The sequence below is a fragment of the Parambassis ranga genome, chromosome 21 (assembly GCF_900634625.1).
Source record: "Parambassis ranga chromosome 21, fParRan2.1, whole genome shotgun sequence".
In the NCBI taxonomy this organism is placed as follows: domain Eukaryota; kingdom Metazoa; phylum Chordata; class Actinopteri; family Ambassidae; genus Parambassis; species Parambassis ranga.
In genome coordinates this window covers 4,538,341-4,561,201 of record NC_041041.1, presented here as the reverse complement: position 1 = coordinate 4,561,201, position 22,861 = coordinate 4,538,341, and the positions used below count along the sequence as shown (strand labels likewise).

General features: G+C 40.9%; 2 protein-coding genes across 2 annotated transcripts; one reads left to right on the top strand and one right to left on the bottom strand.

Moving 5' to 3' along the window:
• Positions 1 to 128: 128 nt before the first annotated feature.
• stam2 (signal transducing adaptor molecule (SH3 domain and ITAM motif) 2) lies at positions 129 to 10,937 on the bottom strand. Its single transcript, XM_028392948.1, has 14 exons — positions 10,771 to 10,937; positions 9,594 to 9,678; positions 9,412 to 9,487; positions 9,054 to 9,149; positions 8,763 to 8,909; positions 7,057 to 7,123; positions 6,081 to 6,279; positions 5,092 to 5,186; positions 4,902 to 4,984; positions 4,717 to 4,804; positions 4,550 to 4,604; positions 4,280 to 4,427; positions 2,909 to 3,075; positions 129 to 2,404 (listed from the first exon to the last, which is right to left on the bottom strand). The coding sequence occupies exons 1-14, from the start codon at positions 10,808 to 10,810 to the stop codon at positions 2,218 to 2,220; spliced, it is 1,533 nt and encodes a 510-aa protein (XP_028248749.1). The 5' UTR covers positions 10,811 to 10,937; the 3' UTR covers positions 129 to 2,217.
• Positions 10,938 to 11,615: 678 nt separating this feature from the next.
• hacd2 (3-hydroxyacyl-CoA dehydratase 2) lies at positions 11,616 to 19,078 on the top strand. Its single transcript, XM_028392949.1, has 7 exons — positions 11,616 to 11,818; positions 13,349 to 13,466; positions 14,707 to 14,725; positions 15,666 to 15,754; positions 16,268 to 16,389; positions 18,098 to 18,276; positions 18,476 to 19,078. Exons 1-7 carry the CDS (start codon positions 11,694 to 11,696, stop codon positions 18,556 to 18,558), a joined length of 735 nt encoding a protein of 244 aa, XP_028248750.1. The 5' UTR covers positions 11,616 to 11,693; the 3' UTR covers positions 18,559 to 19,078.
• Positions 19,079 to 22,861: the final 3,783 nt, after the last annotated feature.

Here is a 22,861-nt window from a genome sequence, read left to right as displayed (position 1 = left end):
TGTGCAGGTGGTGATGTGTTCAGGGAATACAAGAAGCTAATTACTGTACTATTCTAATAACGCTCCTCTTAATTTTAAAAATGTAACTACCGTACTTAAACGACTCTTGGGGAAAAAAAAACACCAACTTCAATACAGGTCATTTTTTTATTTCAAAGGATATTTATAAGTTTGCTCCGTTACAAAAGCAGATTTTAAAATCCTGGAATATTTTAAATATACAGAATTATACATACCCAGAGGATTCTGGGACAGGAGTTACTCGCCTAAGAGGTTAGGTGTGTAAGTGTAAATGTGTGTGTGTGTGTGTGTGTGTATGTGTGATTCTTTGATTTCTACAGAAAAAAACAAGGCATTCAGTGGTAGATAAATGTTTACAAAGCTAAGGTGCAATGCCAACGTCACCAACAAATCCAGGTATTTTACATCTAATATACAACAGTAGGACCGCAGAATCTACAGAAGCTACGAAGAAACACCACAGCAGGTTTTGAACATTACGTCTCTTTCTTCTTTCTTGATTCTAACAAAGGATTTTTAAACATTTGAAAGATATTATTCCCTATTACTTTGTCAAGAATAGTAAAGTAAAAAGCAGAAAAGAAGAATTACACATTCCTCGAGCATGTAAATTACAAGTCTCCACATATATATATATATTTATATAAATCAAGATACAGGCGATATCATGTAGAAATTTAACTATATTGAAACATATTGTCCATTTGCATAAAACGTGAAATCTGGACAGACTCCACAGAAAAATGGAAGAGACCCCCAGATATGAAGAGAGGCAGAAAGGTGCTGATGTTATTCATCATGAGGAGATGCAGCATTTCATCAGATTAATAAACACACCGACACATCCGACTGTTTCACCCTAAATGTGACGCTTTTTAAAAAAAAAAAAACTCACAGCCGATGACTCATGTCTAAGTCACACAGACATGTAAAAAAAAAACACAAAAAAAAAACAAGTACACACAACAACACACACACACACAATTAAATATCTCAAATGCAACCACAGAATGCACTAAAAGGCAGTGAGTGGATGGAAACAGACTCTGAACCATTCACATGACTATAACTGCTAACATACATGTCCACATGTGGAAAATAGAGTTTTCTGATCGGTGATAGTGATAAATGCTGGTGAGGAAGAACAAAAAAAAAACAAAAAAAAAACACATAAAAACCATAGAGCACCTGCACTGCGTCCCACCGATTTAATAAGTGCTGGATGAGAAAGATGAGCTCTCACATCAGAGCAGAGTGTTTCAATCACTCAGACAAAGAGATGGTCAGAATACACTGGACCGGATTCAACTCAAAACAAAAATAAGTAATAACTAAAGACAAAAGAAAATATTCAGGAAATTAAACTTTCATTTTAGGTTTCAAATTATAGCTGATGCACTGTGCATGTTTTGCAAAAGCAATTATTGGAACAGTTTTTCTCGCCAACATGCGAGGGAGTAACTCAGGCTGTCTATACCAGACACAATGCAATGTGTTTTTTTTACTGATCAGATGCATCTGTGAGAGAAGATAAGCCTCACTTGTGATAACCACACTTTAAAAACTGAGTTTCTAGTCTACTTTCATCCAACAAAATGCATACCGATTGAGCCAAATGGCTCCCCGTGCACAGCAATGTTGTGGCTGCCCGCATCACATACAGAGACTTACAGTGACTGTCTCTACACAGCCAACGTAGGTAAGGTTGTGTGAACAGAAAGCCAAAACTAACAGATGAATAAGCCTCTATTTTTTTTTTTAATTCAGTATGGTCCAACCCTCTTTAACCACCGCACCTGTGTGAGATCAGTGGGGTTTGTAAATGTAAATGCTAATTAGCATAAATTAGATTGTACTGGTGGGACACCCCGATGTGTTGACCTGTGACACTGCTTTCAGTCAGCAGAGAGAAAGAGGACCAGGGGAAAAAAAGCCCCTGCTGCCATGTTTAGCGTCGGTACCAGAGTCCTGATTCAGGCACACAGCAGACCTGTGCTGCACACACACCTCAGATGTTTCAATGTTCCTAGAGGTGCATTCAGCTGGACAGGCACAAAAACAGGAATTATTATCCTCAAGCCGAAACCTCACACACACACACACACACACACACACACTATGCTAAATGAACACACAGCTAGCAGCTGAAACATGTGAAGTACGTTTTCATCTCAGGTCTGCTGTCTGTCGAAGTTTTTACAGCAGAGGCTGCTGGTAATACACTGCCTGCTGCTGAGGAGCCTGGTGAGGGGGAGCAGCCATGGGATAGGATACAGGAGGCATGCTGGTGTTGTGATAGGTCGACATATCCATGGCCACACCCGCCTGGGGAGGGTAAGGAGCTCCGGCAGCTTGGTTCATGTACTGAGCGTTTATACCACTGCTGTGAAGGAAACGGAGACGTGACATTTAGGAATGAATGCTAAATATCATTCACTGAGCCTTTGTGACGACACGATACGAATTAATGAGACTGGGTACTGAACAGTGTTCACTGTGATTTCTAGCACTTTACCAGAGATCTGAAGCATGAAGCTCACCTTAGTGGTTACAAAATATGATCACTGTAATGCTCGGTCTTTGCTAAATACTCAGAATTCCTACTAGAATGGACCTGTGTGGTTTATACTGCTCATCTGTGAGAACTCCGAAGCATCCAGGTCATGAAATAAGTACACAGAGGCAAAAGGAGGAGAAATTCTAACAGCATGTCGAGTCACTGACACACACAGAGGTTGGCAGGTAGACTTGACAGATAGGTGTGGTGTCTATTATTAGTGCTGCATCCGGAATAAAGTGTCAAAGGAAAAGCAGACACTTTGCAGGCTGTATTGGCACAATATGGAGTATGAATCAGACTTTACAGGTGATGGGTCTGTTTTCTTACCTCATGTAGGGAGCTTGAGCAGCCTGGGTGCTGGGCGGGGCAGAGACGTTGGGGTGCAGTGAGTGTAGCGGTCCAGGCTGGTCACTGGGCAGCGAGTAGGGCTGTGCAGCAGGAACCTGGGCCATGGCTGGAGGAAGGTAAGAGCCGGCAGCTGGTCCAAGGTAGGCCTGAGAAATCCAGGAGAGGAACAAGCGTTAATAAGCGTGAGGAGCATGTCTGTCATCAGCCCAATGAATTAGCACTGAATTTAATAACAGTCAAAGGAATAGTCCGGGAGATGTCCAACCAAGACCTGTAGTTCAGCATTAAGCACTGTATAAATACGCTGTATGGTGCTCCTGCTGTTTGGTTTGTACATATGAAATAAATCATATATAATGTTATGAGCGGTACTGACAGCTGTATTCAACCCTCTAAAGAGTAGGGCTGCAACAAACGAGTATTTTGGTACTCGTATAATCAACGATAATTTTTGCGATTTTTCAAGTACTCGGATGACACGTAAATGTCATAGTTTCCCATAGATACGGCTGCAGGGTCATTGCTTCAATCCGCAACCGGTGCAAATGGCTCGCCTGTGTTTCGAACCCAGGGCCTCTTGTGCCCAAAACACTGATCATCCCGCTGCGCCACAAGAGAATCATTCTCAATGATGTCACTAACGAGTCATCGAATACTAAATTAGTTGTCAATGCATTTTGTCCTCGAATATTACTCGAGTAATTGTCTGACACTAGTGACATTTTATCAAAGGAAGAAAAAAGCATCAGAAGTTTATATACACATATAAAAAAACCCTTGTTACTGCAGGTGCAACAACAATCTGGTTGTGCAGTCCTCTGCAAAAAAAATGTAGGACAAAATAATAAGTTGAGCAGCACTCTGGGTCTGCCCGGTGAAGTGGACAGCTTTCTAAATCTCTGGGGAGAGACAGTAACATCAATCATTACTGAGAAAACAGCCACTGCCAAGAAAACTCGCCTCCGACTCTCCGGGGGAGGAAGAACAAGTAGTCCAAGAGAGAAAAAAAACAGTTTTACTGGCTGCATGTAACACAGAGGAAGCAAAATATGAGAATAAAGTCAAGAAATTGGAATTTAACAGGACAATCAAACACAGACAATCTTCAGTCTTTAGTGTTGTGCATGTTAACCAACCTGAGACTTAACCTGTTAAATTATGTATAAGCTAGCTCTGCTTTCTATTGATTGAGCACATGTGGGGGCTGCAGCAAACCAACAACAGCAGTTTTGGATTCAAAGTTATTCAAGCCCATTAAAATCTAATATCACACTCAGCTTTCAGGCGTTCCAGTGATCACATTACCTATAGAAGAAGCTTTTTTGGAAAATTTAAGTGCATTTTTCTGACCTGCATGGCCACAGCCGAGCCAGCTGCTGCGTACTGTGACTGCATCTTGGAGTAGGAGGAGTAGTACGGTGCCTCGTTCATGAGCTTGTTGTAAAGTTCCAGGGCCTCCAAAACCTTCACATTTAACTCCGACAACTCCGAGTGATTCCTGCAACACAGAGACATTTATCAGATGAAGAAGGAGTTTAATTTGTATAAAAATACAGATTTTGTAGCTAAATGAGTTTCACTGTTTAATATAAATATCATAAAGAGGCCACGTCACATTACCTGTCAATCTCCTGCAGCTTCTCATCAATCAGGGGGTTCATCTGTTCACATGCAGCTGTTTAATTAGAAATGGGCAGAGAAAGAACACAGACAGAATTAGAAAACAAACACTTGCCTCAGATCAACCAACAGTGTGACTAGATTTACACAAGCATTAAAGTTTATACCTTCCAGCTGGATAAGTTCTGGAGAGTCGGGAGAGGGATCTGCAGGATCTGCATTCTGCAGCACTGCCAGCGTTCTGTCCATCTTCCCCTGCAGACAGAAAGAGGAGAGCAGACTTTGGGTTGGGTAATTTGATTAAGAGGTGATTGGGGTTCGTAAGTGAATGCACAATGAGGAGATACCATACCTCGTCAATGAAGACAGGCTCTGGCTCAACTTTGGTTTCCAGGCTTGTCTCCTCAGGAGTGGCTGTCTTCTCGACATAAGTCACTGAGGAGGAGAACGTTTAATCAGCAGCATAGCTGTGCAGAATAGAGGCTGGTATTCCATCTACTGTATGTGGAGCTAAAACACTATGACAGAATCAAAAGACAAACCTATCTCCGGCTCGGCATTCAAATTGGTTGTGACAAAGTTGGAGGGGAAAAGCCCCACTCCCCGATGGTTCTCTCCTTTCCACCAGTTTGGATCGCTGTGAACAAAAGCATGAAATAGGAATAAATGTCAGTATGTGAGCCTCTGTAAATAATCAACTGTCTGACCAGCTGAAGCCACCACAATAGGGAAATGATGAAAGAAATTTTAGAAAACAGGATCGCCCTGCAAAGGTCAGTTAATAAATGAGTATTTTTGGGATATCAAAAAAAACGTGTAGTATACCTAGCTTTAGGTTTATTAAGGGTAGGATTTATTGCACAAGATATTGAAGAATTTTAATGATGATGTCTGAATATCACATTAAACATGACAATTCCCCTCCAGCTGAGGAGTAGAAAACAAATTACTAAGGCAGTATAAAATATAGCAGGAAACTACTGTTCAGCAATGGATTTGTATGCAACATACTATTTTGATAGACATCTGTCAGCTCACTTGTGATACATATTCCAACAGTAAAAAGCAGCAAACAGCCCAAGTTAGTAGCCCAAATGGTGAACATAAGTCAGCATTAGTTAACAGTAACATGCAGTGTGTCTGCTGCACAAGCCCAATAATACTCATAACCCTAAATATTTGTAGTGATTGAGCAGCTATGAGCACACAGCACCTTGAAGAAAACAAGCTCTGACTGGATTACTGGAGCTAATGGCTAATTATGCACTCCAATATAACAGGCAGCCACTCTGCTTGTGCTGATGATGAACATTTCCCAGAAGACTTTTTGGGATCTGAGCAGTTTCAACCGCAAACACAAACAAATGTTCATATGAATCTCTTCCTCAACACTAAACTGGGTCACTCTCTACCCCCCCGCCACCTGCAGGCACAGCTTGCTGCGTACAGCATCACTTGGAAACCTGTTTATTGCTCATTTGGAAGGGAGAAGCGGTGCAGAGTCATACCTGGATGTGTTATGAAACCTCACCTGTCATCCAAAACTAGAATAAGTTCTCCGGTTTTGAAGGTTAACTCGTTGTCTTCTGCCGCTTCAAAGTCGTACAGCGCACGCACCTTCCGGGCCTCCTGCCCCCCGCCGCCGTTGGTACAGTTTGGGGGGTCAGAAGTCACGGTGAGGGGTCGTGTCTCTGCCTGCTGCTTCTGCTCCTGCAGGGACAGCTCAATGGCTGTGAGAGGTAAAGGAGAGAGGAGAGAACAGATGAGCAGGCTTGTAAAATGTCCAACACATATGGGCTTGGCACAGGCACAGAATTCATCTTTGTTATTTTTATTTCCAGCATACTAACAGCTCTTAGTAGACTATAAAGCAAAAGTACCTTTTTAAATAATTTAAAAGGGCTATTTGAACATTATGTGTACAATGTAAGTTAGAGAAAATAAGAACAAAAAATAAAGAGCAGTGAACAGCCCCGTGCACCCCTTGCTGTCAGCAGGGAGTCATGCGGTTGAGGGATTCTCATCATTACAGGGCTGGACTCCTGTCATATTACATTTGGTCACAAAAGTCTCAACACTTTGGCAATCCAGTTTGGTCACATGACGTGGAAAATACTGGGAGAAAAGGGTTTTCCATCAGAAGTATATTCAGAAATGAACACAAATCTTCCATGGAAAGAATAATAATAAAAAGGAAGCCCTCAAATCCAATTCAAAGACGTGTCTCTTATTTGTCCCTTTATGATGATAATTCATTCATGGTCATGTCTCGGAAGCTTACAAAAATCAATTTTTTAATTAAAATATTAATATACATTGGAAGAAACCTTAATGTTCAATTAAAAAAGGTGTGTGTTATTTGTCTCTTGTCATAATACAAAAAAATGCAATAATTCCTTGTGTTTCAATAGGGCTTTTTTAATGCTTAAAGCCTGACAAAGTGCACCAATATTCATAGGGTGTGTGTGTGTGTGTGTGTGTGTGTGTGTGTGTGTGTGGAGGTTTACCTTTGGCCAGGTCATCATCATCTGCGACTTTGCTTACAGCAGGTGTGCTGATCTTTGTGCTGGACCCCTGTAGTCAATATAGAAAGAGAAGGTCATATGTGTGTGTGTGTGTGTGTATACTGTACATAAAGGAGGGGGTGAGAGCGTTGCACACAGCCATGTATAAAAAACACATTTCCAATGACTGCAATGCCACCTGCTGTTTATGCTGGGTCCTACATGTTATTTAGATATTTAGCTTTAGACAGAAAGCCTCGACACAAGTTAACAACTCACACAACAGAGAGGTCAAAGTGAAAACACCCACACATATGAACAGCAAAGAAATCAGGCCTATATAGTACACAAAACATCCAGGATCAGATTTACAGGGTCTAATCTTTTAATAGCTTACTACAGGTGCAGGTGGATCCAAATGGAATAAATACCTGTGTGCCGTCACAAAACATTAAAGTTCAGAGTGAATTATAGGTAAAGGTAAATACTGCCACAGCTTGAGCCACACTACCTGCTGCTGTTTGCTCACTGGCTGATTAAATGTCATACCTGCTGCCTCATGTGCCACCTGCTTTCCATTGAGGCAGGCTGCCCAGCCTTTGACACAATATAATATGCAGCACTGTTGCACCCCAAGGGAGCACACCCAGAGGCAACAAAGCAGTTATGAGAAAGGTAGAGAAGGTTGAAGCAAGGCGTCTGGACTTGTAGAGTTTTCTAGAAGACGTTTCGCTGCTCCAGACGCCTTGCTTCAACCTTCTCTACGTATGATGACCTGGATGACTGAGAATCTTCATCAACAGTTATGAGAAAGCAAAGAAAGGCTGAAGGGATGTTTAAATCTACTTAAACTACAATGCTATGCTGAGCTGTTGGTTGTGCATATATTAAACAAGTGGAAATGGCACAAATACTATGATTTAGATTACAGTAAGGGCTACTTCAGTAGATATTTATGTCAAACCTATGACAGATTGGCAATAAATTATACACAGACCATAATAATAATAGATGATAAAGATGTAGGTCAACTGCTTTACGGCAACCCAAAACCAAAGTCCACTTTAACCTGTGGCACATATAAGGTATACATACAGAACAAATAACACAGGCATGAGACTAGAAAGCCGTTCTGTCCACTACAAAGACAGATTCTGAGACAAATACACACACACACACACATGCCGGCATATCCACAGAATTATGGGAAACATGTGGAGAGGAAATTCCACTGTCTGCTCCTTCCATATAAACTCTGGCAGATGAGCTCCACCCAACCCGAACTTTTACACCAGCAACACACTAGACTGCAGTGAAACCTCAGCTGTGAAGACCTCGGCCCTCGGGCTGGATGAAATGCATCCGCACACATAATTGGTTATTGTTGTCTATGGACTAACTCTAATTAGGGAAAAAAACGGTGTGAAAAATAACTGAGAGGCAAGTGATGGCTGCTATTATAAAAGGTGTATTAAGGTGCATCACGGATGAATAAACGCTGCCAAATGTGCTCTTTTGCAAACCAACTGCTGTTATTTGTAAATAAAAGCTGCTGGCAAATCGCACACACATCGAGTTTTCTTCCATCTTCCTCTGGTAAAGAAATATTTGCTTGCAGTGTGCATCACATGATAAAAAAAACTCACAACGGCGAGATAGTGTTTGCACCTTGCTTTGTGTACAATCTGTAAATGATCACGTCAACACACCTGTGAGGATGCAGAGGGGAAACTGATGCCGTCCTCCTTCAGAGACTTGATGGTTGCACCGACCAGGCTGAGCTGTGGATCTTTCTGGAAGTCTTCTGCCCACTCCACCATGAGAGCTTTTAGCTTTTCGCACACTTTCGGGTGGGCCTAGACAGGGCATGAAAGCAAGCAGCAATGTTGACTACACGGTGGCCAGCATAAAAACGTAGCTATGTTTTTATCTATAACATCGGAGTGCACAAAAAGATGACAGACTAATATGGCTGTAAATAAACAAACATGGCTACTTACTTTGGTTAACACAGCCCGTACTTCACTGGCAAATTCCCTTGAGCAGATTTCCAAGTGGAATATTTTGCCACAATTTGATACACAAGCCCCCAACAACTGTAGAAGAAGAAGAAGTTCAGCAAAAACAAAAGTCTCTTCTAGTGCTTTCAATGTTTTTTTTTTATACATTTACATTAACAATCTATTTAAAACACACAGGTAAAAGCTTAGTTTAATTGTTGGAGGGACTGAAGAACATCTAAAAATAGAGCAGGCCTTGTGACTGTGCTTAGTCATGATGACTGGGTCCAATGCTGTGGAAATTGCATCATAAATTTCACAATAAACTTTAAATTCACAAGAAGAGTAGCAAACTCACATTAAGGGCTTGCATGGCAACATGAGGCACTTTGTGGTTGACTCTCTTCATAATGGATCTCAAGCTGTCCTTTGGTCTGTAACAGAGAAAAACACAATAGAATTCATTGCAGAGTAATTATTAAGCAAAACCCACAGATAACTGCTCAATTACAAGGAAAGGTTCGTTTTTTTTCAGCTTACCCATTGGGAGTCGTTCCAATCTTATCACAGATGTCCATAATAAGCCCCCAGTCATCTGTTGTGTTGGTTTCATTGGTTGCTTTCTCTGGAAATAAGTCAATCATGGACAGTCAATACAGCTTTAGTGAAAAAATGTCTTCACTATCATTATGGCCGTTGGTGATTAAACATAATGTATGGAAACAAATATCTTTCACAGTGGACATGCACAGCATCACACTGCCCTACATTAGAAGTGATATATGTTGTACTAAAACCTGTCATAGAAGCACACGTCTTAAGGAGGTTAGTATTTATCTATATCACGGGGTGTCTAAATTACATGTCAGCCTGAAAGAGGTTCCACGAAACATTTGTAATTCATGACACCATCATGACACTCATGACTTTTCTGTCTGTTAGGTGTAACAGTGCACTATTGTTTAGTCATACAAAAACTGCAGTGTCGCAGGAACAGATAAAGTCACCGACCTAGGAGGTTTGCATTAAATTTACATATTTGAGGAGAATAAAACATATATTACAGAGTAATATAATATATATAATATGTTATATATTAGAGTCTTCAGAACAACTGACTTGACTGATCGATCAACTAGCAAATGGTTGAAAAAAATGATTACAAACTAACCGTTACATTATTTACATAACATAAACATTCTGCGTGAGAAGCGTTTTGTCATTACTATTACTTATCTGTTTATGGATCAACTTCTGATTCACATGACTTTTGTGTTATTGCTGAGTTAAGATCTTCCAGTGTTGTACTGTACAGCGTCAGCGAAATTTATATTTTATTGTATTTTACAAAGACATCTAAACAAACGATCTGTATGAGCTGATGTTTGATGTTTGATCGTGTTTTAGACGCAATCCAGTTTGTTTGTTTGACTCAGCATCAACTCCAAGTTACCAAACAGTCGCCTAAATAGTACACAAAGTTGTTCATGGAAGTCGTTGACAACCAGTTAGCTTGACAACTGCTTATCGAGAAAGTGTATGAGGTGTGGGTCTGTGTGTTGTTACAAAAGCTTGAAACGGTAAAATAACTTTAAGCTACATCAAGCTAAAGAACTAAAGCTAAGCTAGCGTTAGCTTCAAGTGTTGTTGGCCCTAACGTTAGCTGCTTACGACACACTTAAAAAAACACAGGCCCAAGAAAAAGCACTTCACTCACCGACATCTTGATCGAACGGATTTTGGGCAAATAAAGGCATTCTATCGATTAAAAGGGAGACAGAATATTCCACGAAACAAAAAAAAGGTACGTGTCTTCTCCAGACTAAACCTAAACAAATATCTCTTCCTTGTCCATTAAACTCTCACCAGTTGCTCTTCCGGAAACTTGGCTGCCTTCAATAATGCCTGAACAATATGTTTGTTTTAATCCAGGCGTGTGTGGCGGGCAAAATGATTTTACAACACAGTTTGCGGGGTTAAAATTATAATAATTATATATATAATTATTTCCGTTAATCAGTAAAACTCCAGTCAGTAATTATTTAAAAAAACATTCCACACAATATTTGCTACTTGAGCGCATGCTCACATGTCTGTGTGAAACGCTGCCATCTAGTGGGGAAAAGGAGGAAGTCATAAAAATGAAATGTGTTGATCTATTACAGCTCATTAAGTGTTTGTTGGAACAAAATTAAAATATACATTTAGTATGTCATTTTTTTTGGTAAAACAATATGTAAGAGAATCAAGGGCTTTAGGGATCGCTGGAGGTTTGGGGGGCAAAGTGCTCAGTAGGGGGCGCCATGTCATGAACTGACAAAGAGTACTTAGCTCAAGATTAAACCGCTCCTATTTAAGTCTGCGGAACGCTGTTTAACAGCGAAGAAGAAGAGTATATTTTGGACAAATATACACTATACAGACAAATAACAGGATCGAATATAAATTCGCATATTTAACAGACGCTGCAACCGTATTTAACGTAATTTTAGCTTGTCCCTAAACGAAGCCGGAAGTGGGGAGGAGGGAACCCTCTCCTGTCAGGACCACACTTCCGGGTGTGGGCCCCTTTTCGTTTCCTGACTCGGTGAACCTGACAGCCGCCGTCGTTCAGGACCAGAGACCTGAGGGGTTGCAGTCATGTCGGCAGCTGCTCCGGGGACCAGCAAGGGGGCCCACAGCGATGCGGCCGCGAAGAAGAAGAAGGGACCCGGCGCCCTGGCCACGGCTTACCTGGTCATTTACAACGTTGTTATGACAGCAGGGTATGTAGCGTGTTTCCTCGTGCTAATGCTGCTGTTGCTGAGCAGTGTGTGTGTGTGTGTGTGTGTGTGACATGTTGAGCTGAATAATGGGAGCCAGATCAGATCTCTCTGCTGTAATGCTGCAGCATTAATGGTCAAACTAATTTTAATTATTGGAAACGCGGCTCTGGTGTTGTGTAGTGAAGCAACTTTGCTTCTCGACATCCAGCGGCTTACACAGATTAACATGAGGGGAGCAACAGAGGAGCAACAGACAACCACCTGGCGTGCACATGAATTATGTGACGCGTCGCTACCGCTATACAATACACAGAAATATGAAGGCAGACGCTTCATTGTCTGCAGGCAGCGTGTCTTCATGCAGTTTGATTTGAGAAGGCAATGGCTGAGATTTATGTGCACATGGAAAAAATTAAGGATACAAATCTGTATTTACGAGGTCATTATGAACATAATATATCATAGGATACATGCATATTTAATAATAATAATAATAATAATAATAATAATAATAATAATTAAACTAACCAGCAAAAAAATGTGGACAGTTTATTTTCAATTAAGTTAAAAAATAATAGGCTTTGCCTCAAGTTGTTTACAAGTTCCTCTGATAATAATAATCATAAATAACGTTTTATTTAATTTATTTATTTATTTACTTTTGAAACATATACTTAATTAAAAATAATTACAGAATAATGTACAGGCAGTTATCTTGGAGCATGAAGTGTGTATGTGAATTTTTTATTTATTTTTTTATTGCTCTGACTGTTGCACAATTGAATGGTGGGCGTTGTTTGTTCACTGTTCCAACCAGTTAGGTCACATTTACCCCGCTCAGTATTGATGGGCTATACAGGGTTTCCTTTGTGCTGAGCACAACTTGGGCCCTTTTTTTTCCACAGATACTGCTAAGCAGGGCGCGCTCGGTTTCTGCCCGACAGGCCCCCGATGTTCATGCTCACGGCTTCCTCTTGAGGCCTAATAAATAAAAGATACAATTCTTTTTCTTAAAAAAAAAGGAGTGTTTGAAATGAAACACCCCGGTCTGGTTTGGCAGCTTTTACCTGTTTCCAGGAATATATCCTGCATGGCAGCTGACCTTTGACCTCTTTATTGAGGGGAGATATTGCATAATAATAAATGATTTATTGCTCTTATCAGACAACAGCTTATGAATAGAAATGCCCTTCATGATTTGACATGAATGAAATGTTTATAAAATGAATGGCGTGCTATAATGCCTCATATAACTGAGGAGTATTGTCACATTTCTGTATGCTTAGGATTTATTTATTTGTTTGCATTATCAGTCTTGGTGATTAAAATAAAATCATGTGGAAGAAGAACCGTCTGCTATAGCAGGATCCATTTTTTATGAAGTGTACTCATCAGTTATTCAGAGTCAAAGTTCTCTCTGGTTATCTGCCTGTCAGACTAAACTTCCTCCCACATTCATGATCCAACATCACGGCTGAGCTTGTTTTCAGTCTACTATAATATTGTTGTTTTATTTCCTCTGTCCTCCAGGTGGCTGGTGATCGCTGTGGGTTTGGTCCGAGCTTACCTAGCCAGAGGAAGCTACCATGGGCTGTACTACTCCATAGAGAAGCCTCTGAAGTTCTTTCAGACTGGAGCTATTCTGGAGGTGAGATAAGCACTGCAGGCAGGCGGTTATTGACAAACCTGAACGTGCAGTGTAAGCAGAATAATGTGGCATTATTACTGTATTGCTGTGTCGGCACAGAGAGTCTGATTTACACTATATAAGCTCAACTTAAGTATGTGCTGCTCGTTTTTTATTGTATTAACCCGCTAATGCCGCAGTGATAGGGGCGTGCGTGGTGTTATCTGTGCAGTGTTTGGTATGCTGTAATGTATCAGCTGAACATGCCTCACTGTAGTGTGTTAAGACCTCCAAATCCTATACAAACATGTTGTAGCATTGTACTGTACAGATATTCATGTGCTAAATGAGCACACACATGCACTGACACATGTACATATAGGAAGAAGAGGCGCTCCGGTGATCCTGACCAGACACACTGTACTTTAGAGATTGGAGAGCAGCAACCTCCAAGGCTCAGAAATGAAGCCCACAGCAAAGAGATTCATACGTTCATACTGGGGAAATCAATCTGGCTAGAGCGGGATTCGGGCCGTATCTGGATATACATTTTACCGTATATCCGGATAGATCTCTGGCCGTATTGGCTGAAATCTGGCTCAGGTTTGAACGCAAATCCGGCCTGCTACGCACGGTTTATGGGAACAGTGTCTGGGTCCCATACAAAAGCCGCATGTAAACAACCATCAAACTACAACAGTTTTGCCCTGAGTTTATTTTCGACAGAGCTATAAAGGAATAAACTGCTTTTTGAACCCAAAAAAACGAAAGAACGAGCGACATGGGACAAAAAAAACACATGACGCATGCGCACACGCGGTGCTACTGCGGTCTGAACAGACTCTGTATATTACAAGGCGCCACCTAGCAGTTTGGAGGACAACAAACAAGCCGGATTAAGCCGGATTGAGCGCGGACACGACTGTGTGATAGCCAGATTTGAAAATAGGTCTGAATGTATCCAGCTTAAAATCTGGATTCAAAATCTACTCTAGCTGGATTGACTTTCTCCAGTGTGAACGGGGCCTAAACAACTATGGACGAAGCTTCTGTGACATCACATGTCAGTCCCCCTCTCCCCATCAGTCCATAAATATACAGAATTTCAGGTCCTTGTGTGATCAAAATGAGCATGAAGTTGTTCTAAATGCTACTTTACTTCCTGGTTCTGCATGTAAACAGTGGAATGTCTTAGCGTTGTCTGTGTGCACCACTTGTACAAACACACTGTGTAATTTGCTCTTATCTTTTCATTCCATAGATACTGCACTGTGCTGTAGGTGAGTGTGTCTCCAACCTCCACCCTCACTCCCTTCACAGTTTGCTGCAGAGATAACATTTGATTTAGATGTTCATTTCATACGCATCCATTTTAAATTCTAATACTTATATAGTAATTAACAACAACACGGGGGAAACATCTTAATTATCAGCACTGACAGTCGACAGTGGAAGACATTGTCTCCTCCTTTTGGCAGTGAGTGAGTGTACTAGTTACACAAACATGCCTACAAGGTCTTCCACTTTATGTCCAATTTCATATCATAAAATTGTGATTATGACAGTTAACGCTGTAATTATGTCATGTAAGCTGGCATAATCAGATGCCGAATATTCCCACACACACACGCACACTGTGCATCTTTGTGTAAAACATTGGAGTGTTTGCCAAAGAGAGGGCTGAGAAGCTGTTGGCTCTCATGGTGTTAATGTGATGAGGAGAGAGCGGCCCTCGCCTGGCTGCCTCACTACGGCGCTCAGTCCATTCTCTTCATTATGTGGGATTTGAAGCTAAAGCGCGCTGACCTTTCCCCACTGTAAACAGGCTCCCTGCAGCTGCTGTCCACTGTTAGACCACGAACACACAGACACAGACATAAACACACACACAGAGCTCTCAGTCCCTCTCTGCTGGCCAGAGGAAGACACTGCATCCTCTGTGCTTGTGTTGGTCTGTCTGGGACCTGTGTCCCTGAGCCCAAACTGACATCTTCTAATGGATCTTGTGAAGATTTGTTTAGGCTCCATCCTCTCAAATACTCATATTTGAGAAGCTGAAGCTTGGAAAACGATGTAAGATTTTGTTTCATACACAAATTTGACTGTGTGTGTAACAACTAATGTGTTTATTGAGCCGTTTTAGCAGCCGGACATCTCATGAGGCTCAAAGAATGACATCTATAGTCTAATGCTGATAGTATCTTTCATCTCACATCACAGGAATCGTTCCGTCCTCTGTGGTCTTGACTGGATTCCAGGTCATGTCCAGGGTCTTCCTCACCTGGGCCGTCACACACAGCGTCAGAGAGGTACCGTGACTTCCATTCTCCGCACACTTGAACACATGCATCAGTCTCAGTTAGAACCTACATGGCAGTGTAAACCGTCCTATGCACATGTGCTCAAAAGTGACCAGCTGATGTGCTGTTTGCCCTGTTTATAGATGGGAGAGGAGTAAAGTGTAAGTAGTAGTAGATGGTCTTGCTGTAGGGTTGCAGGAATGATTCTTATTCCAAATAATCTGTATTTCTGCTATTTCCTGTGTGTCTGTTGTATGAGTCTGTACTCACAGGTTTCTTTCTGCCATGCTCTCTTTTCTGTTTAAGTGAATGTGTGTCAAAACTCTTTTAACATGACATGTGCATCATTTTGAACCTAATACCGGAGGAGAGTGACCTGCAGTGTGGCTTGATCTCTGAGCAAACAGCATGGCTCTGTGATGAACAGTCAAGATTCAACGACAGCAGAGCATGACGCAAGTCTGTCTGTTGCTGTATCCTGCTTCCTTCCATCATCCTCTGTGTGTGTGTGTGTGTCTGCAGGTGCAGAGTGAGGACAGCGTGCTGCTGTTTGTCACAGCCTGGACTGTCACTGAGATCATTCGCTACTCGTTCTACACCTTCAGCCTGCTCAATCACCTGCCATACCTCATCAAATGGGCAAGGTAGGAACAGCAGCCTGAGACGTGTGTCTGTGAGTGTGTCCATCAGGCAGAAGGTAATCAATAAAACTGCAAAAAAAGGTGGCAATTTTAGGAGACATCTTAAAGAAGCAGTTATTTTTCTATGTTTTTATGCTCTGTGAGTCGAGCCTAACAAACACAAATTCCAGGCAATCAATAAAATCAACAATTCGTCTATTTAAATTAGGGCTACAACAAACAAGTATTTTGATACTTGAGTACTCGGATCACACGTAAATGTCATAGTTTTTCCATAGATACACCTGCAGTGTCACTGCTTCAGCCCATGACTGCCTCCATGCCCGGTGCCAAAACTGTGTGTGTCTGCGTGTGTCTGCGTTTGTATAAACGACTCACCCACGTCGCGAACCCGGGGCCTCTTGCGCCCAAAACGCTGATCATCCCGCTACGCCACAAGAGAATCATCCCCGATGAAGTCACTAAACGAGTCATCGAGTACTAAATTAGTTGTCAATGCATTTTGCCCTTAAATATTACTTGAGTACTCATTGCAGCCCTAGTTTACATTATTTGGACTGTTTCTCAAACAAAATGTCAAATTAAAAAATATATATATATTTTGCCCTGAAACTAATAAGTTAAATTCCCCCAAAAATGAGAAAATGGTAAAAAAATAATCATCGTATTTACAATAAAACCATGAAAATATTTAAAAGCAGTCATTTATTTTATTAATTACACTTGAATATTTCTGTCATATTTTGACATGCTTTTATGCTTGTGAAACTGGATTTTACAGAAATTCATCCATTTACTTCGAACATTCATTTCCACGAATTCATCAGACCGCAAAAAAAAAACCCTGCACTGCTTCCACAATAAAAACCTCCATCTCTCCATCTGCCTAATGGGATTTTTTCTGCATCTACAACCAAGGCAACAGTTGTTAAGTGCCTCCCTCCCCGCGGTCTTTGTTGCTATAGTAGCAAATGAGACCACGGCTATATTGGTATTTGACTTCCAGTTTGAGTCGCACTCTGAGAGCTAGAAAAAAAGAAAAATGGGTCGTGCATCTGTGGAAATTTCAGTGAAGGATGAAGAGGTTTGGAGGTGTAGTTAGAGAAGTTTTCACTCTCTCCCTTTGATGTTCATTCTCTCTAAGGAAGAAGAGGAGCTCGGTCGGTGTATCGCTCATATTTCAACCCAAGCTTTCACCTCTTTTTTCCTCAGACAGTTGAATCACTCCAAGATTCGATGATAAAACATTTAGAGGCAGCGTTTCGTCGTTTTTATTTTTATTCTCCTCGAGTAAGCACACGGTTTCCGTTCATGTCTGCTTCGCATTATATGCAAATATTATAATGCGCATGGTTGCGTGTGGATGCCCGAGCACATCCTCGGACGTTTTCTTCTACTCCTCAGCTATTTCTTTGAAGAAATAATAAGAGCTTTTCTCATATTGCTGCCCCTGGCAACGCATTTCTGTTCTCCTCAGCCACATGTGCATTCTTTTAGGAGCAAACCACGTATACACTGTGGATGCAGAGTCTGTTTTAGACCTCTTCCTTCATTGTTTCCATTACCTCTGCCGCACTGTGAAGCCATATTTTCAAGTACTGTATCATGCACATTTCCCTCTTGTTTATTATAGCGGTGCCGCCCACCCATCCTCCTCTCTCCCCCTGTTGCACATAATCATAAAGTGACTTGTTATTTGTCTGTGCTGCAGGTACACCTTTTTCATCGTGCTGTATCCCATGGGAGTGACTGGGGAACTGCTGACGATCTATGCAGCGCTGCCGTACGTGCAGAAGACAGGCCTCTACTCCGTCACCCTCCCCAACAAGTACAACTTCTCCTTCGACTACTACTCCTTCCTCATCCTCGTCATGATCTCCTACATCCCCCGTAAGTCAACAAGCACATCCCTGTGGTATAGTGACAATAAACACTCAACAGCCTGCTTCCACAAATAGCATCAGGTTAGCCTGCGATTTGTCCCCATTAGCAACCAAGCTAATTAAAAACTGCTAATACATGGTCCTACCTACTGCACGTTTGAATGTTGTTGACATCATGACACTGATCCTCCCCTCCTCCACTTCAGTCTTTCCCCAGCTTTACTTCCACATGATACGGCAGAGGAAGAAGGTGCTGGGCCACATAGAGGACTACAGCAAAGTGGAGTGAGCCCAGCCGCCCTCAGAAAGATTCAAAAAGGGAAAAAAAAAATCCAACAAATGAGGAACAAAAAAAAATCACGTCTGCTTATTGAAAACAACAAAAGCCCGACCAGTTTTCAAACTGCCAGAACGGACCTGGCAGGCGACCCAATTATAAAAGCGACTTTATTTTTTACAGCTGATGTGTAAAAAGAAAAAAAAAAAAGTCAGAACAAACAGAAGAAATCACGAATGAACTGGTGTCATTTTTTTTTAATTATTATTATTTTTATTTATGAAGTTTAGTCAGAGCTTGGATACAGATGAGCTGAGAACAATAATGACACTAGAGGTAAGAATATTTTTCTCACCTGCCCATGATTTGTTTTTTTGTTTTACTGCAATGTTAAAAAAAAAAAAAAGAATAATGTGAAAGTAGGTGTCTGTAGGTGTGTTTGTTGGTAAAAGCTGTGGTCCAGTTTGTTTTTCATTCATATTTTTGATCACATTACTAATTTAGATCAATAAACCTTTTTTCATTCCATGCAGCATGCTTGGTTTTCTCTTGCTTGGCTGTAGTCGTGCATTCTTTGTTGCTTTCTCAGTAGTTTAACATCATTTTTAAGCCGCCTAACATTTTCAGTGCCGACCGCGAGTTGTGTTTCTTTTCATTTTTTCCTCATTGTTTGATGTTTAGGTGGTTTTTACGAGTCTCATCCGTCTTTCTTTGACCTATCGTAGCTCCATCCAGCATGCACACGGGCATTTTATTTAAGGTCCAGTTTGCAACACATCATCCTTAATGAACAAAGTGTATCTTTTTAAATGGGATGTTTTTTTTTTATCTTATCACAAAAGGAGCAGCTATGAGGTCATGGCATTTATGGGACACTTTAGCAAAAAAAAAAAAAAAAGTACAGATAGCACAACATGTAGTAGCAACCGTGTTTTCAGGTGAAATAAGCTTTAAGATGTAACACAAACAAAACTGCGTTTTAGCCCAGATATGTGTTGGATTCTTACTTTACACAGTGAAGTCGACTGTACTTTGATGCATAAACCTGGTGGTCATGGTTTATTTATATAGAAGTATGTGAGCTGCAGTTCATTGTTGGAAAGCTTGTTTTTTTTCTGTGGATAATCCTGGAGTGCTTATTGTAATATTATTTTTTTTTTAGTTGTAGCTGCTCTGTTGAAAAGGATTTAAACAACAAGCGTTTAGTGTCTGCAGCAAAAATAAAGACTCAACCTAAAGCCAAATTACAAACATTATTCAGTTAAATCTGTTTGCACAGAAGAGGATTAGGACCACTGCTTACAAACATACTCGAAATTATGAGGAAAAATAATATTAATATCCATAAATATCAACCTCCAAGGCTGAGAAATTAAGACAAAATCACTCAAAAGGGTCAAATTACCCAGATCTAATCCTCCTCTGTTTCTGTCTTTGGTTTGGTTTGTTCTTTTTTAGATATCCAACCACATCTTTGAGATTTTTGTCTCCATTCTCAGTGCAGTTCTGCATCTCTTATTAAAAATAATTCAATAGAGTATGGATAAAAACCCAGCAGTGTTGAGCTAATTATGTTTTTCTTTCTTTATGTCAGTATTTCTGATTGTTCCAGTCACTATAAACAACATTGTCTTTCTGAGGTGGAGGCAGAAATCTCAACCATCTCGACATTAACATGAAGACTGTTATACTCACAAAGTTTTTCAATTGGACCCAATCCCTCAGAGGTTACAGCTGCTGCGAAGCTAACATCCATTATTGTGCGTCACAAAACAAATTAAGTTGCCCAGCTCCTGCTTGCCGTCACCATCTTACTCCCCAGCCAGCCAGCTGAGCACCCGGATGGGTGGATGTCATATGTTTGCATTTGTGCTCCTTTGTTTTTTTTCCACCATTACTGGTTGAGCATGATATGGGACGAATGTCTTGCAGGAGCACAAGTGCAGCTTGTTGTAAAACTGCATGAAAGAGGAGATATGTGGATGCCTGGAATGATGATCTGTGTTATAACCCACATTTAAAAGAAGAAGCATGGCATATGTTACTGCAGACCTGGTTCTACTGAATAAAGTTTTGATACACATGTTTTGCATGGGGCCAGCAGACTTTGTACAGGTATGAATAATAAGTATATATTTACAATAAACCTATAACATGGAAAGCTTTTTCTTCGAATATACCTCATGCAGTGACACACTGACGCCCTGCTGATCATTCTGGGGAGAAAATGGATGGTTTAATGTAAGCTGACTCACTCACTCATGCATGTAGGTGGGAGACATTGTCTCTTGTACAGTTTAACAGCACACACACACCAAAATATAACATCCGTACCTATCAGCTCTGCATTAATGCAAATGTGTTTGATGCATTTGATGCATGCAGAGGATGTGCACGATCATCTTGTGGATGAACAGGATAGATACTTTATCCTGAGGGGAGTCTAGAGTCCAAATTTAAACATTTTTAAGGGAATAGGAGCATAATTGGTGCCACAATTAACCCTGAAATTACCTTGTTATGATAGGAAAAGGGTGCAAAAAATACATATAGCCTCTCTGACTACATCTATAATACTTGGAGATTTATTTAAAGAAACATTTTGTGTACTCAAGCTCAAAAATGCTGGAATCTAGAGTACTATCCCCATAGTAACACTTCACAGTGCATACTTTATTGAACTTCCAGAGTCAATGTCCATAAACTCACTTGCAGTCTCTTTTTAAAAGGCCGTTTCTGGTTAAGTGTTTATGTGTAATTCTATTTTATTAAACTACAGCCAGCCACTTGACCAACACTCTAAGCCAGGATAGTTAAAAACAGACACATCATTTGTATTTATTAAACATGCACACATTTCCTATGAAGATCTTTTTGTCTTTTAACAAAAACATACTTTAAGAATGACAAATATTGAAATATTGAAAACATTTAATTCATTATTCTTTATGATATATAAGGATGCAACGATGAATTAACTATAAATCAACTAAATTCAAACATCAGTTAATGAGGATCAGAACAGATAAAAGTACATATTGAGATTTTGTTGTCCTTAATTTGGGTGAACGAGCCCTTTACAGGGTTTGTGCCTTTGTTTCCGCATGCTAATGAGATCAGATCATGTGTCTGTGCATGAAAATAAAACTGCAGTTCACATTCAGATGATGGCAGCAGTGCTCTGGCACAGACTTGCTTTTCTTTAATTAGTGTGAAACGCTGTTTTAACTGTGTGTTTTCATCACATGAAGTTAGTGTTGAGATAAGAGCAGCAAACACAGACCTGCATTTAAAAAGGCAGCACTGTGATCTCTGCCACAGAGCGCTCTGCTGCCGGCTGAACGTGTGAAGAGGGTCATCAGTGTTTCCAGCCTTTAACTGAATGGTGATATATTCTGTGATGAAGCCTGTTTAACACTAACAGGGCAGCATTTAGATTGTTTTTTTCTCAAGTAGCACTGACTGTTAATGTTACTGTGAGAGCAAGAGAGCCTGTTTTACTTTGAGCTTTATCAGCCAGATTATGCAGAATGACTCCAGCGACTGTGACATTTTATTATACAGCTGGATAATTACTGCAGGCAGCACGGTGATGTAGGTGGTCATGATAAATTTAGCCACATCACATCTGTGTAGACCGTTTGTTGGAATGCATGGAGATACACAGGAAGCGGTGCATTCATGGGATGCATGCTTATGTAAAGCATTAAGGTGCAAACAGGACCCCTCCTCCACCTTTAGGTTGTGCTTTCACCTTTTTTGTGTTCTAATGTGCTCTGGTTGTCTCCTGTTATCTGTTCTGAACATCAATGAGTTGTCATGGGTGTGTGTGTGTGTGTGTGTGTGTAGGAGAGCAAGCAAACAAGTGGTCATAAGACAAGCAGGAAAAAAAATAAGTTACACAACTTGGATCAAGATCAGTTTGTATCTGATTTATGTCTGAGTTCCTGTTTTATTTGATGAGGACGGCGCTGAATGGAATCCCCTGTTCTCTCCGCTAACACTGTTTCACCCTTGATGAATTCCAAAAAGGGCAAAGGGAATTCAGCTGGAGGTGAGTGAGCCCGGTCACAGCAAAACACATGAGGCTCCCCATCACATGCTTCCAGTTTACATTCATTAGCACACAATGTGTGAGACGAATGTTCTCCCCCACCCACCCTTCCACCCACCCCCAACCCCCCCATATGTAAATCACTGCCCAGCGCCAACCAGAGACAGTCTTTAAAACAAAGATATAAAATAAATACACAGCTATGGATACATGGCACCCTACACGTTTGGATCTTTGGACCCCTGACTGTCTGGAGATATG

Excerpts from the sequence above, each read along its gene's own strand:
- stam2 (XM_028392948.1), bottom strand. The coding sequence starts at position 10,810 with ATGCCTTTATTTGCCCAAAATCCGTTCGATCAAGATGTCG. Across the intron at positions 8,910-9,053 it reads TACGGGCTGTGTTAACCAAA|GCCCACCCGAAAGTGTGCGA; the intron begins GTAAGTAGCCAT and ends TGCCCTGTCTAG. Across the intron at positions 2,405-2,908 it reads GCTCAAGCTCCCTACATGAG|CAGTGGTATAAACGCTCAGT; the intron begins GTAAGAAAACAG and ends TTTCCTTCACAG.
- hacd2 (XM_028392949.1), top strand. The coding sequence starts at position 11,694 with ATGTCGGCAGCTGCTCCGGGGACCAGCAAGGGGGCCCACAGCGATGCG. Across the intron at positions 15,755-16,267 it reads TCACACACAGCGTCAGAGAG|GTGCAGAGTGAGGACAGCGT; the intron begins GTACCGTGACTT and ends GTGTGTCTGCAG. Across the intron at positions 16,390-18,097 it reads TACCTCATCAAATGGGCAAG|GTACACCTTTTTCATCGTGC; the intron begins GTAGGAACAGCA and ends TCTGTGCTGCAG.